General features: G+C 45.2%; 1 protein-coding gene across 6 annotated transcripts in view; it reads left to right on the forward strand.

Annotated features, from left to right (window-relative positions):
- Window positions 1-16,102, forward strand: part of LOC147013524 (32 kDa beta-galactoside-binding lectin-like) — a 72,104-nt gene that overhangs the window by 26,708 nt on the left and 29,294 nt on the right. For 3 of the 6 annotated variants that reach the window (XM_085855383.1, XM_085855382.1, XM_085855385.1), the window contains exons 3-5: window positions 2,999-3,058; window positions 3,245-3,354; window positions 6,765-6,975. In XM_085855383.1, coding sequence (XP_085711509.1) covers window positions 2,999-3,058; window positions 3,245-3,354; window positions 6,765-6,975 — 381 coding nt within the window. The remainder of the gene's footprint in view (window positions 1-2,998; window positions 3,059-3,244; window positions 3,355-6,764; window positions 6,976-16,102) is intronic. The other 3 variants (XM_085855387.1, XM_085855386.1, XM_085855388.1) reach the window with 1 other exon arrangement.

The following is a 16,102-nucleotide window of genomic DNA, read 5'->3' on the forward strand; positions in this document are numbered from 1 at the left end:
TTGGGAGCAGGACCACCAAAGCAATGAACAAAATGCACATCGAATACCTTCTCTCTCTACCTTTCCTGAACTCTTATGTGCTTTTTCTCTTGCCAGCCCTCTTCCTTGTCCCTCTTTTAACGTAGGCTTCAATGGCCTTCCCAAACAAAAACACTTTTATTTGGGTTGTGTAATATTTCTTTCGCAACGGCAAATAACACAGCAGAAGGTTTGATGGAGAGACCTCTTACCTTGTTCTCCCCCGTATTTTCCAAACTGGAAAGGTTTTTATCATCCTCCTGTACCACCACGATATGATGACCTCCAATGGAGACTAGTACACTGGATCCTTCTTTCTAATCACTTGTTACACCGTTTTTCAAATCTGCTTGAAGATGAATGTCCTTTTTGTAAGAAATCTGAAAACCTTTTTCACATCTATGTTGAATGCCAACGGTTGGCACCTTTATTTATTTTACTTCGGAATTGTTTCGTGAGGTTTGGTTTGATTTTTAACACTTGTGTGTTCATCTACGGATTGGATATCCCACACAAAAATTCCAATGCTGTGTTAGCCAATTTCCTGCTTGCTCAGGCAAAGATGGCAGTATATAAATCGAGGAAAAGAAAACTTGATGGTGTTGGAGTAAATGATGAAGATGCTTTGTTCTTGTTCCAAAACCTTGTAATAAGTCGTGTTAAATTGGGTTTTGCTTTCTTTTCAGTAATGGGAAGATTACCGCAGTTTGAATCAAAATGGTGTATAAAGGAAGTTATTTGCAAAGTCCGAGAGGAATGTTTGTCCTTTTGTGAAATGTTCTGTATATAATCCACCCGATTCATCCTTTCCTTTCTTCAGAAATTGTTTCTTGGTTTTTCCTTTCTTTCTCTGAAATGAAAATGTAACTCCCATTTGGGGGCTTTCTTTTCTATTTTTATAATAAAAAGATACAAAAGTCTCAGTCTCTCTCCCTCTCCCTCTCCCTCTCCCTCTCCCTCTCCCTCTCCCTCTCCCTCTCCCTCTCCCTCTCCCTCTCCCTCTCCCTCTCCCTCTCCCTCTCCCTCTCCCTCTCCCTCTCCCTCTCCCTCTCCCTCTCCCTCTCCCTCTCCCTCTCCCTCTCCCTCTCCCTCTCCCTCTCCCTCTCCCTCTCCCCCTCTCTCTCTCTCTCTCTCTGTGTGTCTGCCTCTCTGTCCGCCTTCCCCTCCCCCTCCCCCTCCCTCTCTCTCGATCTACCTCTCTTCATCTCTCTCACACGCACACACACGACTGTATCACAAATACTCCCATCTGTTTTCTCACAAACCCTCTCAGAGTTTCAAAAATCTAAAACTCTTGGGTCTCACTCTCAGCCATGATAATGTTACTGTTGTGGGGGTAGATGGAGGAATTTAACAGAGAAGTTAGGATTGAATAGAGTTGTTTGGTCCGTGGACGTGTAGGAGACATCTCGATGTAATTCAGTAGGGAAACTGTGAGCTTAAGTCTAACGTGTCACCACACGGGGGGGGGGGGGGCGGTGGGGTGGTGCGGTGTTAATTCGGTAGGGATCAAAGATAACTTCCCCAGTATGTAATTGCTCCCTTGTGACTTTTCCCTATGTTTTTATAACCAAAACCATGATAACAAGCAAGCAAACGTGCTGAGCAGGCAGAAGCTCCGCCTCCAAGGGTAACGGTGGGCGAAGTCACACCCCCGAGGCTGATGATCAAAAGTGCAGAGCGGGCGGACGCCCCACCTTCCTGTGTTTCATCCAAGCAAGCCACGCCCCTTAGGATGAAACTGGTTTGGGATGAGGTCAGTCAGAGGCGAGTTGAGGGAAGGAATGCATGAGTGCGGAGTGAGGGACGCACGCAGTCGAGAAAGAACATAGCCTGTAAGAACAGAGCTTTAAAGCTGGCTTTCCATTGACGCATGAAGAAGACGGCACACTTCTTTCATTCGTGTTGAGGCAAATTGACTCATGTGGTGAAGCAAGACGCTGACCTTTGGTTCTTGGTTGGGTCATGAGGAACGGACCCCGAGCCTCATGTCTGTCAAATAGCGGGTCAGTGAGAATGATCGATGCATGAAGCAGCTGCATGTTGTTTGTGAGCCTTGGTATTGAATACCACTCACGAATTTCCTGGCGTGCGTTTGTCCCACTGCGAGAGAGCGAGTTGGCGCCATTTTGCGAGCGTCGACACGTGCAAATAGAAGCACCTCAATTTCAAGTTCCACAAAGACAATCTCTGGGCCAAGCTGAGTGCCAGAATAAAGAATGAATTGCTTTTATTTTATTTTGTTTTCCCTTGTTTGTATTTAAGTCTGCGTGTTGAGGTGCCTCAATTTAGACTTTCGGATTTATTTACTTCATGTTAGTATCATTACCTTCTGAATTATTGTCCTTTGTAAATATTTGTCCATTTTCATAAAATGTGTTCATTTTAAGTAACTGTATCCGTGTATTTGTCAAGGGGTTCGAGTATAAATCCATTTCTGTGCCCCTGTCGCACCACCATTTCGCCCGTCCTGCCCTTGTGCTGTCCTGATGCAGCGCTTTACTGTTTTCCTATGCACACACCTTAATCTCAGAGAGTCTCAGCTGTAAGCCTCCAAGGGAGAAGTTTGGATATCCGTCCAGGTCGGTGTTAAACCCACTGGGCACAACAATATCTTTTTGGCAAGCCCCATTTCAAAGTTTTCCTCCAAAGCCAGACACTGACTGGGCATCCTCTGTGTAGTGCCATTTGAAGTGAGTAAAGGGATGGAAGGGAAGCATACACCAGAGACGGACCTGACAAGGTGGCACCAGGTTTTTGAGGGAGACAAGTTTGAAAGCTCATTCTTGAGATTGGACATATATTGTTTTCTGCCTCTCCTGAGAGTAGACACACACTTGTTGCAGGCATTGTGTAATGATCTAAGGTTGCCTTCAGTCAGATTTACCTTCCAGGAGGAGAATGCAAATTGATTTAAAGCAAGAACTTCACCACAAGATTCAGACCTATCCCCCTTTTTCCCCATTCAAATAATTCCCAGACATTGGCGGATTCGACATTGGCGGCATTTTCCAGGAACGTATCCCCCGCAAATGTCAAGGTCCGACAGATATTGATCTTTCTCACACTAAAAGGCATTTATGAAACATCAACTTTTGTTTTCACCATCTTTGTAAAGTCAGAATTTATTGTAAATTTATTGAATGTATTATTCATATCTGGAATGTAAATGATAATTTATACAAGGATGATAAACGGTGGCTTTGTTATTTTGTTCTCATCCCAGCCCACACCATTCATGCGGTCACTTATTGGTGAGCTGAAAAATGGAACCGTCATCCAAATAGATGGCGTGATGCTTGAGGATTGTACTCCTCCACCTGGAAATTATAACAGGTGAGATTAAATCGGCTTCACTAAACTAAAGGACTGATAATATTGGGGTCTGACAGCTCAGCATGTGTGTCATTAGTCAGGGTGTGTCTTTAGGGACTCACATAAATATGAGCTTTATCACGAGCCATGACCTTTATCTTTTGAATCATTCCTCTTGCTTTTTCAAAGTGAAAGTTTAATTATAATGCATAAATTAATGAATCATGCTGTTTGTGTGTATGAGGGAGATAGCGAGGAAGGTACTTGGTGTGACATCTGGACAGAGGAAGGAAGATAAGGAGACTTGGTGGTGGAATGAGGAAGTACAGGAATGTATAAGGAAGAAGGGGTTGGCGAAAAAGAAGTGGGATAGCCAGAGAGATGAAGAAAGTAGGCAGGAGTACAAGGAGTGGCGGCGAAAAGCAAAGAGAGAGGTGGCAAAGGCCAAGAAAAAGGCATATGACGAGCTGTATGAAAAGTTAGATACAAAAGAAGGGGAAAAGGATTTATACCGATTTGCAAGACAGAGGGACCGAGCTGGGAAGGATGTGCTGCAGGTTCGGGTGATAAAGGACGCAATTGGGAATGTGCTGACGAGCGAGGAGAGTGTGTTGAGAAGGTGGATGGAGTACTTTGAGGAGCTGATGAACAAAGAAAATGAGAGAGAGAGAGAGAGAGAAGGTTGGAAGAGGTGGAGATAGTGAATCAGGAAGTGGGGTGGATCAGTAAGGATGAAGTGAGGACTGCTATGAAGAGGATGAAAAGTGGAAAGGTGGTTGGCCCAGATGGTATACCAGTGGAGGCATGGAAGTGCTTAGGAGAGATGGCAGTGGGGTTGTTAACCAGATTGTTTAATAAAGTCTTGGAAAGTGAGAGGATGCCGGAGGAGTGGAGATTAAGTGTACTGGTTCTGATTTTCAAGAACAAGGGTGATGTGCAGAGCTGTGGAAATTACAGAGGGATAAAGTTGTTAAGCCATACCATGAAGGTGTGGGAAAGAGTAGTGGAAGCTCGGTTGAGAGGAGAGGTGACGATTTGTGAGCAGCAATATGGGTTTATGCCAGGAAAGAGTACCACTGATGCGATGTTTGCATTGAGAATGTTGATGGAGAAGTATAGGGAAGGCCAGAAGGAGTTACATTGTGTGTTTGTGGATTTAGAGAAAGCTTATGATAGGGTGCCAAGAGAGGAGTTGTTGTATTGTATGAGGAAGTCGGGAGTGGTAGATAAGTATGTGAGGATGGTGCAGGATAGGTATGAGGACAGTGTGACAGCGGTGAGGTGTGCGGTAGGAATGACTGACCGGTTTAAGGTAAAAGTGGGATTGCACCAAGGATCGACTCTGAGCCCTTTCCTGTTTGCAATGGTGATGGACAGGTTGACGGACGAGATCAGACTGGAGTCTCCATGGACTATCATGCTCGTGGATGACATCATGATCTGTAGGGAGCAGGCTGAGGCGAGCCTCGAGAGGTGGAGGTACGCACTGGAGAGAAGGGGAATGATAGTCAGTAGGAGTAAGACGGAGTACATGTGCGTAATTGAGAGGGAGGGTGGTGGTATGGTGCGGTTTCAAGGAGTTGAGGTGGGGAAGGTGGATGGATTTAAATACTTGGGATCAACTGTCCAAAGTAACGGAGAGTGTGGGAGAGAAGTGAAAAAGAGAGTGCAGGCAGGATGGAGTGGGTGGAGAAGAGTGGCAGGAGTGATTTGTGACAGAAGGGTAGCTGCAAGAGTGAAGGGGAAAGTATATAAGACGGTAGTGAGACCAGCTATGTTGTATGGTTTGGAGGTGGTGGCGCTAACAAAAAGACAGGAAGCGGAGCTGGAGGTGGCAGAGTTAAAGATGCTGCGATTCTCGTTGGGAGTGACGAGGATGGACAGGATAAGGAATGAGTATATTAGAGGGACAGCGCAGGTAGGACGGTTTGGAGACAAAGTGAGAGAGGTGAGATTGAGATGGTTTGGACATGTGCACAGGAGGGAAGCGGAGTATATCGCGAGAAGGATGTTGAAGATGGCGCCGCCAGGCAGGAGGAGAAGAGGAAGGCCAAAGAAGAGGTTCATGGATGCGGTGAGGGCGGACATGCGGGTGGTTGGAGTGTCAATGGAAGATGTGGAGGATAGAGCGAAATGGAGACGGTTGATCCACTGTGGCGACCCCTAACGGGAGCGAGCCGAAAGAAGATTATATATATATATATATATATATATATGTATATGTATATATATATATATATATATATATATATATATATATATATATATATATGTTTATATGTATATGTATATATATATATATATATATATATATATATATATATATATATATGTATATATATATATATATATATATATATATATATGTGTGTATATATATATATATGTGTGTATATATATATATATATATATATATATATATATATATATATATATATATATATATATATATATATATATATATATATATATAAATATATATGGTTTTTTTTTAACTTTTCTAAAAAAAATTTAAAGAAGAAGAAGGCGCTTCCAAGCAAAAGTAAAAAAACTCGATTAACTCCCCGAATTTGAGCAAAAAAGCGAGAGCAGACCCGGTGTCAGGTAACGTTTCACCGACTTTGTAGCCAGCTTCCTCAGGCACAATAGACCCAAACCTCGACACGTGTCCAGTTTTTATTTCGATATGACCACTCATTTCCGGTCATGTGCTGGTGCTCGAGGTCAAATGGAGGAGTGCTGTTTTATTTTATTTTTGCAAAAGCAAAAAAAAACAAAAAAAAAACGGATGTTGTGCACGTGTGGATGTGGTGTTTGGGATTGGGTGTTTGTTGCTCACCTTATCCAGACAATTGCATCAGAGGTGTGTATTGTGTGGGTATGTCCTCCCCAGTTGAACCACCCACCCCAAATGTCCTCCCCAAATCTCCTCAGTTGAACCATCCTGCTGGCTCTTCACGTGCCACACTTCCAAAATCAACCGTTCGTTTGTTAGATGTAGTTTCTCGGACACGGGTCCCATCAAAGTCAAATTTGTGGTCATATTGCAGGTATTTACGTGCTATGGCTGATTGGGTCACCTTTTCAAGTCTAATTGCTCTATCATGTTCATCTCGTCGTCGTTTAAAATTTCTTCCAGTACTGTAAATGGTGAAGACTTGTAATACCCTGGAGTTGGTGATACACTTTATACATTTACATTCGAGACTTTGCACCTCCCAATCCCTCCTCAAGACCACCAGCAAAGATTAAACACCTCTATACAATAATAGGGGTCATGCTGATCCTATGTGGCAAGTCTGCATGGAATCAGCCCAGAACTGTAGGAGTAGTGTGACAAACAAACGCACACACAAACACCGGTCCGTGAATTGTAGTAATGATTGCTGTTTGTGATTTCAATAATTGGTGTTTTTGTTTGTTTTCTGCAGTATGACTATTGATTTGAAAAAATTTGATTTGGAGTCGAACAAAGAATGTACCATTCCTTTTCACATTGGAGTACATCACCCCAGCACAAAAGAGGTTGCGTTGAATTCATATGAGCATGGTGGTTGGCAAAAGCAAGTGAATTGCAAAGGAGACTTTTCCTGTGGTGGGAAATTCAACATTGAGATTAAAGTAACCAGCTCTGGCTACCTGGTGAGGCAATAGAACATGTAATGAAATTTTGTTTGTTTTGTTCCCCTAAATATGTCCAGTTGTTATTGCTTCGTGTTAGTTTGTTGGAGAAAATGACATTTAAAATGAGCAAATGAGTGAAATGTTTTCTTATAGCACTTGCGGTTGGTTGAGCCGTATTTTTCCTTCACGAAGAGTCTCCATCCTCTTTGACCTCAAATCAACAACATTTTGTATCAAAGTCTGATCCAAATTACCATATAATCTGTGTGAGAGTTTCCTTTAATTCCTTCACATTGGTGAGATGTGCACAGGTTACACTTGAATCACCATCCAGATGCAACCCCACAGGTGCCACATTCAATTCATTTCTGACTTTTGGGAAACCCGTGGAAGAAGTCGATTGTTGTTTTTCCTTCTCCATATGATAGGCATGGGAGGTGTGGCTTGTAATGCCGAATGTCAAGTTATCTCCCATTGGAATTGTAAGTGATGTCTTTAAAATGTAAATGGTGTGCAGTATAATTGAAAGATTCTTCAACAAATGCCAGGTCGTCTCCCACCCCCCCCCCCCCCACAATGCCAAATGAAAAAGTGTGGGTGGGCAGGTGAGAAGAGTCAGTGAGTGTATAAAATATCAGGAAAGGAATCGGGGATAACATGACAGATGATATTGTTACGAATTCGCGCCCGCCGGCGTGCGAACGACCGCGTTTCTCTAATGGCAGCCGCGTCGCCCACCGGACGGACAATTCAGTCTTGACTTTCTGGAACAATGCCGGAAACCAGTCACGGGTGGGTTCTTAATCCCACCACGGCCTAGTCAATATTCTACCCACGCGAAAATAGGGTCAATCACCGAATATCGATATACCTAAGTACTCGCGTGGGTAACCTACCGAGAGATCATACCTCGGCGGAGGCCGGCTTGGACATGAACCGCTCAAGCGGTCCGTTCCGTTCTGGGATAACCGAGCGGGTATTACCGCCCGACCTCGCCGGATCCGATTATATTTATTAGTTATTCAAAACCCAACTAATATTCCGCAATGCAAGATGGCATTTCAATTAGGGGAAAGAGGACACGACAAACGGGTTAACATTTAAACCAGCACATTTATTGACACACATGCACATATACAGCCATGCAGGTATGCAAAAACACGCATGCAGTTATACGACCAAACAAAAGCAATGAATGTGGGACATACAAGCAAGGACAAAGAGTTTACCACCGTCTATAATCAATTATGTAAAGTCACTTATACCGTTTTACTTGCCGGGGACACGGCGCCACAACATTCATTCAAAAGAAAAGACCACCCTCAAAGACAAGGGAGTCAGACTGGACCTCTTGGGTCTTTATGGTGTGGGACTTGGTAGACCGAACGAGTCCCGCGAGACCGTGCAGGTTACCTGCACCCTCGAGGTGCCTTGATGGGGCGAGTCGCGACGTCCCGTCCCCACGGCAGCTAGCGTAGCCGCGGTTGAGCTCGGGCCTTCCGCGTGGCAGGCGAGCTCTCTCCGGCTCTCCCCACACGACGCGCAGGTTCGCGCGACACAGCAGGGCTGCGCCTCCAGCCCGCGTCTCCTTCGCGACGCCCGGACCTCCACCGAATGACTATTCCAAGCTCCCGACTCTGACACAAGCCCAGACCTCCACGCAGCTCCTTGGCTTCTCCCGACTCTCCGAACCCCGACAGACACTCTCCGGCTCCCCAGACTCCGACCGACACTCTCCGGATCCCCAGACTCCGACTGACACTCTCCGGCTCCCCAGACAACGACCGACACTCTCCGGCTCCCCAGACTCCGACCGACACTCTCCGGCTCCCCAGACTCCGACCTCCACACCCGACTTCCACCGACTGCAGCCGCTCCGTGCGCCCTTATATCCCTCCTGTCTTCTCGCCCCGCCCTGCTTCCAGCTCCCGCGGGAAGCTTCCAGAAGGGGGGCGTTCTCCACTTCCAACGCCCTCGCCCTCCCCTCGCGGCGTGCGGGGGGGGGGGACATTCCAGGGGGGTTCGGCTTGGCTCCTCTGGTGCCTCTTTTGGTTCGATCATGGACATTCTTTTATTTCGCCCTTCCGAGGGAAAATTCCAACAGAGATCGGTTGGGGTTAGTTGTTGTTTCCCAACCGTCAATCTTGTTTACGAGTTGGTGTTTGTGGAGATGTCGGTGGTTGTGGTTGTTGTGGTTGGTCGTTGGTCCAAAATAACGATCGCAAAAGAAAAATGGCTACCTCGCAGATCACAGCCCGGTTGACACGAATAAAACCCTTTAAACAGCGGTGGGGAAACCTATCTGATCACAGACTTAGCGATATAACTGATCTGGGAACCTTTAAAATAAACTTCCGTTTCTAAGACTCACAGAAGATTTGTCACACACATATCCCACACCCTTGTGCACATGTGCACAGACACCAGAAAATGCAGGATTTGATTTCAGGCAAACACAGCCATTGATCTTGAGGGAGGTAACTTCCTGGAACACTGGGGACCAGTAGCAGCTTCTCATGGTGGTGCTTTTCTCTGCGATCTGAAGGGTGTTGTAAGGAGATATCTCCACCCCTCCCCCATTGGGTGCCAACCCATGCTGAGTGAGGAAGTCCATGCTCAATCCTCTAAATGTTGAGTGTCAAGTGAGGAAGCAGCATCTTTAATGTCTTTGGTATGACTTGACCAGGGTCGATTGAAACTACTGACTTCCCAGACTCAGAGCAGATTCTCTCATGACAAATGGATAGTTGATGATTGTAAAGGAATTGGGAGCAGAACATGGTTACACAGACGCGGTGAAGCAATACCACAGTCAAGAGAATAGGGGGGCAAAAGAGTTGAGCGGATGTTAGCTAGATTTGTTGAGGGTAACAAGGTTTGAGCCATTTGCTCAGCGAATGCAACCTCATTAACCTCGTGATGCACAAACAGCTGAGAGACAAGGAGAGGTGAGACCATAAAGGAGGAGATAGACAACTGCAAGGCCACCAATCTGTCTGCATTGGAAGAAAAGCAGGCTTTGCACCTGAGCCTCCTGTTGAGTAACTCCAATGAGTCTCATGGCCTTTGATTCTACCACTTGCAGGAGTGCAAGATGAGATCTAACAGCATCACACTGCAGAGGACATCCATCCTCCATGCCAAAACAGATAAAGGATGCTTTCACACTGTTATTACGAGTCGGAGTTTAGAAAAGGTGAGGAATGACATCATTGTGGATGATTCCAAAGAGAGTGTTAGACTTTTGTTTGATCCTCTTTTTCTCAGAAAAAGGGCAAACACTCGAAATGCAGCCATACCTCTCTTCCCACTGTGATTAAAATACTCTTCTATTTCCTTTGATAAAATTCATTGTTTAAAGGACATTTATGAGATATGCTGGAGTTTCCTTGTATTATCAGTAATTTCACCACAAGGAATTATTTCTTCATCTTCTTCTTCTTTTTCTTCTTCTTCTTAATATTGCAAAAAAAAATACCCATGAGGGGTAGGAAAATTTATTTTTCCACCTGGCTGAGTTACCCCAGACTGTACAGTGGTCCTGTGAAGAGCTTTCTTTGTTTCAGGTGAAGGTAAAGGTTTTGCCAGTTTTTCCTTTTCTTATCGCCCTTCACATTTGGTGACTCTCAGCCTTGTTTAGGACGAATTTTTTTTTTTTTTAAAGAGAAGGGCACTCGGTAGAGCACATACCTCCGCCACGTAATGCCTGATCCACGAGAACACATCGGGCCCAATACATTTTTGAAATATCATGCTCTACATGACTATATCATTTTTGGCCCTATCTCTCAATGGTGAAGAATCACTTTATACAAGATCAGACACAGGTGGAGGCCATTCAGCCCACCATGCCTGCATGACATCAATACCACACTAATTTATCAACACAAGATCCAAAGAAGAAAATACCAATTTATTTTTTTTTATCGTGTTTTTGTATTTATTTATTTATTATTATTATTTTATTTTATTTTTTAAGTTTTTGTAGTTTTTGGATTTCTGTTTTCTCCTCGGGGAGGGGGCATGGGCTTGGGTTAAAAACACACAACATCAACCACACAACACCCCTTGACGAGACCCCCACCAACAGCACTCCGTACACATGCACACAATCACCCATCAATGCTCAAACTACCGAAAAGTCCTGCTAACATCCCTATACCCTCGATCTCCATAACTTCCAGGTACCTATCTAATTCTAATTTAAACTTATCTACTGTTTCTGCTGCCACAACCTTTCCAGAGAGGCCATTCCATGCATTAACTACGCTTTGTGGAAAAGACCCCTACCATCAATCTAGTAGCCATACGCTGAACGCTCTTTATGGCATCTATGTCCTTCCTGAGTCATGGTGACCAAAACTGAACACAATATTCGAGATGTGGCCCTCACTAAATTCCTGTACAATGTTAACAACACCTCTTTTGATTTATAAATGATCCCCCTCCGAATACAACCTAAAACTTTATTTGCTTTATCTATAGATGCCTTGCACCTCCCCTATCTATGACCACCCCCAGATCTTTCTCCTGTGTGACACGCTCCAAAATTACCCCTTGCATCACGTAATCTCTATTTTCATTGTTCTTTCCCATCGCCAACACCAGTGCCAGATTTACACTTGGTGAGGCCCTAAGCTGTATAAAGCTTGGAGGCTACTTGTTAAAAAATGACACCAGAACGTCTCACAAAAATTGAAAACATATATGCCTCTTAATTATTTAATAGCAAGGCATTTAAAGTGAAAAATACAAATTATTTTTAATTTAATAATGAATAATAATGGTCCGAGTGCTGATCCCAGAGGTCCCCCACAACTGACATACTCCCAATCACAGCCACTCTTTGCTTCATATCACGAAGCCAGTTTACGATCCAATTAGCTTCCTGACCAGTCACTCCTCAAGCCCTCGCCTTCGCTAACAATCTCCGATGTGATACCTTATCAAATGCTTTCTTAAAGTCTAGATATACTGTGTCCACTGCCTTTCCCTCATTCACCCAATCAGACACTGCTTCATAGAACTCTAAAAGATTTGTCAAACAGGAACTATCTTTGGTAAACCCATGCTAACTACCTTTAATTAGTTTGTATTTGATTAAATGCTTCCTCATCTGGTCCTTAATTAATGTCTCCAACACCTTCCTCACAACTGAAGTCAAGATAACGTCTTTTGTTTCCCTTTTCTTCTCTGGATCCATTCTTAAACAATGGTGTTACATTTGCTACTCTCCAATCCTCCGGTACCTGTCCTGTCTGCCGTGATCTATGAAAGATATCCGTTAATATCTCGCTTACCTGCTCAGACACTTCCCTCAATACTCTCGTGTGCATATTATCTGGCCACGGAGCCTTATCTACTCTTCAATTACTTAGCTGTTCCTTTACTTACTCCACTCCAACCTGGATCTTCTGTAAAAGCCCTTCCTCACCTCCTTGGTAGATACTCTCAGCTATTGGGAATTGTCCTGACTATTCTTCTGTAAAGGTTAAAGAAAAATACCTGTTTCATAAGCCTGCCATCTTACTTTCATCACAAACCACTCTCCCGGTGCTATTCCTCAGTGGGCTCAAACTGGTCCTCACCTGTTCTTTTCCCCTGATATACTTAAAGAAAGCCTTGCTATTATGTTTAATATTCTTAGCTATGTCCTCATCCTCTCTTTTGGCTTGCCGAGTTATTTTCTTCACTTGCCTCTGTTTACTCCGATAGTGATGTAAATCTAACTCCAGTCCTGTTATTTTAATCCTAATAAATGCCTTCTGTTTCTCCTTATTAGCGTTCCTTATCTCACTGCTCAACCACCCTGATCTCTTTCTGCTTCTAGTTTTACACCTCATTGGAATGTACTTACTCTGCACTCGACATATTTAGTCCTTGAAAGTTTCCCATTTCTCAGATTGTCCAATTCCTAGATTCTCCAAATCTACATCAGCCAAGTCGCTCCTCATATCCTCAAGGTTTACCTTCCTGAAATCTCAAAGCCTTACTCTACTCTCCTGAACTCTAACCCTTTACAGAATCTTTGCACACACAATGTTATGGTCACTTGCTCCGAAATGCTCACCTACCTCGACGTCCTACACCATATTGGGATCGTGACTTAAAAGGAGGTCTAACACTGCACTCCCCCTCGTGGGCTTATCTACAAACTGGGTTAAAAAGCAATCCTGGACTAAATCGAGGAAATCCTCATCTGCTCTGCCCTTTCCCTGTTCCTGGACCCATTCTATCCCTGGCAAGTTAAAATCCCCCATAATCAATAATCTTCCCTTACCATATGCCCTTTTGAATTATTCATGTAATCCTCCTTCCTCCTCCTCTTCCTTTGCAGCCAGAGCCCTATAAAAGCATCCTTCCAGTATCTTACTGTTTTTATAATCTCTAATCTCTACCCATACAGAATCATCTGCATTAATTCCCTCCTTAATGTCACCCCTTTCTCTTTATGCAATGCTGTCTTTACCCAGACTCCTCCAACTATTCTCTCCTTCCTATCACACCAATACACTTTGTAACCTTCTTATCCTGTCCTCCAGTTACTCTCCTCAAACCATGTCTCACTCACTGCAACTATATCGTATTCCTCGCTGTCCACTTTGCCTGGTGTTGGCTTAATGGTTAGGGTGGCGGGCTTTGGATCCGAGGATCCTGAGTTCAAATCCCACTCAGTTGTTGAATTAATACCAGGTGGAGTTAACTCGGCGTGTCTTCCTTCCAAGGTTGGCAAAATGAGTGCCAGCATGCTGGTATACTGTGTCGGAGTGGCGACCCGTCCAGGATTGTGCCCAATAGCTAAGGAGACTGCTTCAGCAGTACCAACACTGTGCACAGAGTATGGTCCCAATCTCCTCCTCCCACTACTTTGCCCTCAAGCGCTTCCATCTTATTACTTAAACTCTTAGCATTGGTCTAGAATATGTTTAACTTTTCCCTTCCTGAATTTCTATTTTGTTGCCTGGCCTTACTCATCACAATTTTATCATCAGTTCCTTCTATTTAACATACGGTCATCATTCTGGAAACACTCCCTTTGTAACTGAAATGATTCCCACTGCTTCTTATATGTAAAACCTTCGTCCCGACACCATTCTTCCAGCCATTGGTTGACATCCATCATTCTGCTCATAATTTCCTAATCTATTAAGTTTCCTAATCTTGGGAGAATCCCAGAAAACATTCCCTCACAACCCTTTGCTTTCAGCTGCTCACCCAATATCCTGTATCTATTTTTCAAAACCTCTGTATAAACTTTCCCTCTATCATTCGCTCCTCGCTGTCCCACAACCAACTTCCTCTTACCATGACCCGATACAATATAGTTTTCCCTTCCTTCAATGTCCCTAACTCCCGCTCCTTCAAAACTGCACAGAATTCTCTGTCTACGTTCCTTCCCTCAGAATGAAGAATCTACATATTGTTGTGGATCTCGCCCCGTGAGATTGTGCGAGCGACCGCGTTTAACCAATAGCGGCCGCTTCGCCCACCGAACGTGCAATCCAGTCGCGGCTTTCCGGAGCAAACGCCGAAAACCAGCCACGGGTGTGTTTTAAGCACACCACAACCTTGTCCGTACTCTACCCGCACGCTACAGGGTCCGATCGCCGAATAGTCGATTTACCTAATTATTCGCACGGGTAGATTACCGAGAGATTGTACCTCAACGAGGCCTGCTTGGAAACGTGCCGCTTAAGCAGCTCGCTTCTTTTGGGATAACCGAGTGGGGTGTTATCGCGAGGCCCCGTTGGACCCGATTCTATTATCGGTTATTTAACAACCAACTATATTCCGAGTGCAATATGGCAGTTCAATTAGGGAAAAGGACGCAACGAACGGGGTACATTGAAACAAGCACATTTATTTCCACACGTATGCAGTCAGGTATTCATGCAAGAAAAGCACGTATTCAAGCATGCACGTATGCGATCAATGGGGGTAGGGACAAGAAGCGAGCAAGACAAAGAGCTACCACCGTCTATTTATTATGTACAGTCACTTATCGACAGTTCTACTTAAGGACACGGTGCCACATCTCTCATACAAAGAAACAAAGGAAAAACCCCAGGACAGATAAGGGGTATACGGGACCTCTTGGGGTCTTTATAACCTGGAGCCGTGTGGACCGCAAAGGCCCCAAGAGGCCGTGCTGGCTACCTGGTCGCCCTGGAGACGACTCGATGGGTTCGGGTTCGGCGACCCTCGGTGGCCCTGCCCGCACTCTGCTGGACTCCACCGTGCCTTCGACAGCGACCCGGCTGGCGACTCCTCTCCAGCTCCACAACTTTCTGCAGCTCCCCGACACACTCCACTCGACCCTCTCCTCAACTCTGCGCAGCTTCTCAACTCTGCGCAGCTTCTTCCTCTGGCGGGACTCGAACCCGCAACCTTTGAATTGCTGCTTCCACGAGAAGTCCAATGCGCTATCCATTGCGCGCGCCTCCACCAAACTGTCTTTCCTCACTTCCACCACTCAACAACCCGCAGTCCCGAGAGACTCCACTCGACCCTCTCCTCAACTCTGCGCAGCTTCTCAACTCTGCGCAGCTTCTTCCTCTGGTGGGACTCGAACCCGCAACCTTTGAATTGCTGCTTCCACTAGAAGTCCAATGCGCTATCCATTGCGCGCGCCTCCACCCAACTGTCTTTCCTCACTTCCACCACTCAACAACCCGCAGCCCCGAGAGACTAAGAGACCGCGCGTTCAGCACGCACTTTTATCTCCACCGTGCCTCGCCCCTCCCTTCGTGGCGCGTGGGGGGAGAATTCTGGAAGTTTGTTGCTGTTGCCCCCAAGGGGAGGTGTCGCTGGGGGCATTTTCCGCCCAAAATTAGGCACTTCCTTTACATCACCTTTGAACCCTGGCTTGATCCGCCCCTTCCCCGTCCCGGCGTGCGGGAAAGCAGGGAAAGGGGGAGGGGAAATCCCAGGCGTTATCGGAACTTCTCTCTTTGGAGCTGTGGTTCTGCCCACACTCCGTAGGGGCAATGGGTTTTCCTACCATTGCCTTTGTTTCCTTTCTTGATGAGTATCCATGGCAGAGATGTTATTTGATGTGGAGAGGTTTGTGGTGTGGTTGTTGAAGTAGTGGTGTGGTCGTTGAAATACGGTTGTGGAGCAGGTGGTTGTGGTTGTTGTTGTGGAG

This window comes from Eptatretus burgeri, chromosome 14, assembly GCF_056783735.1.
Source record: "Eptatretus burgeri isolate ZD-2024b chromosome 14, Ebu_testis_v1, whole genome shotgun sequence".
In the NCBI taxonomy this organism is placed as follows: domain Eukaryota; kingdom Metazoa; phylum Chordata; class Myxini; order Myxiniformes; family Myxinidae; genus Eptatretus; species Eptatretus burgeri.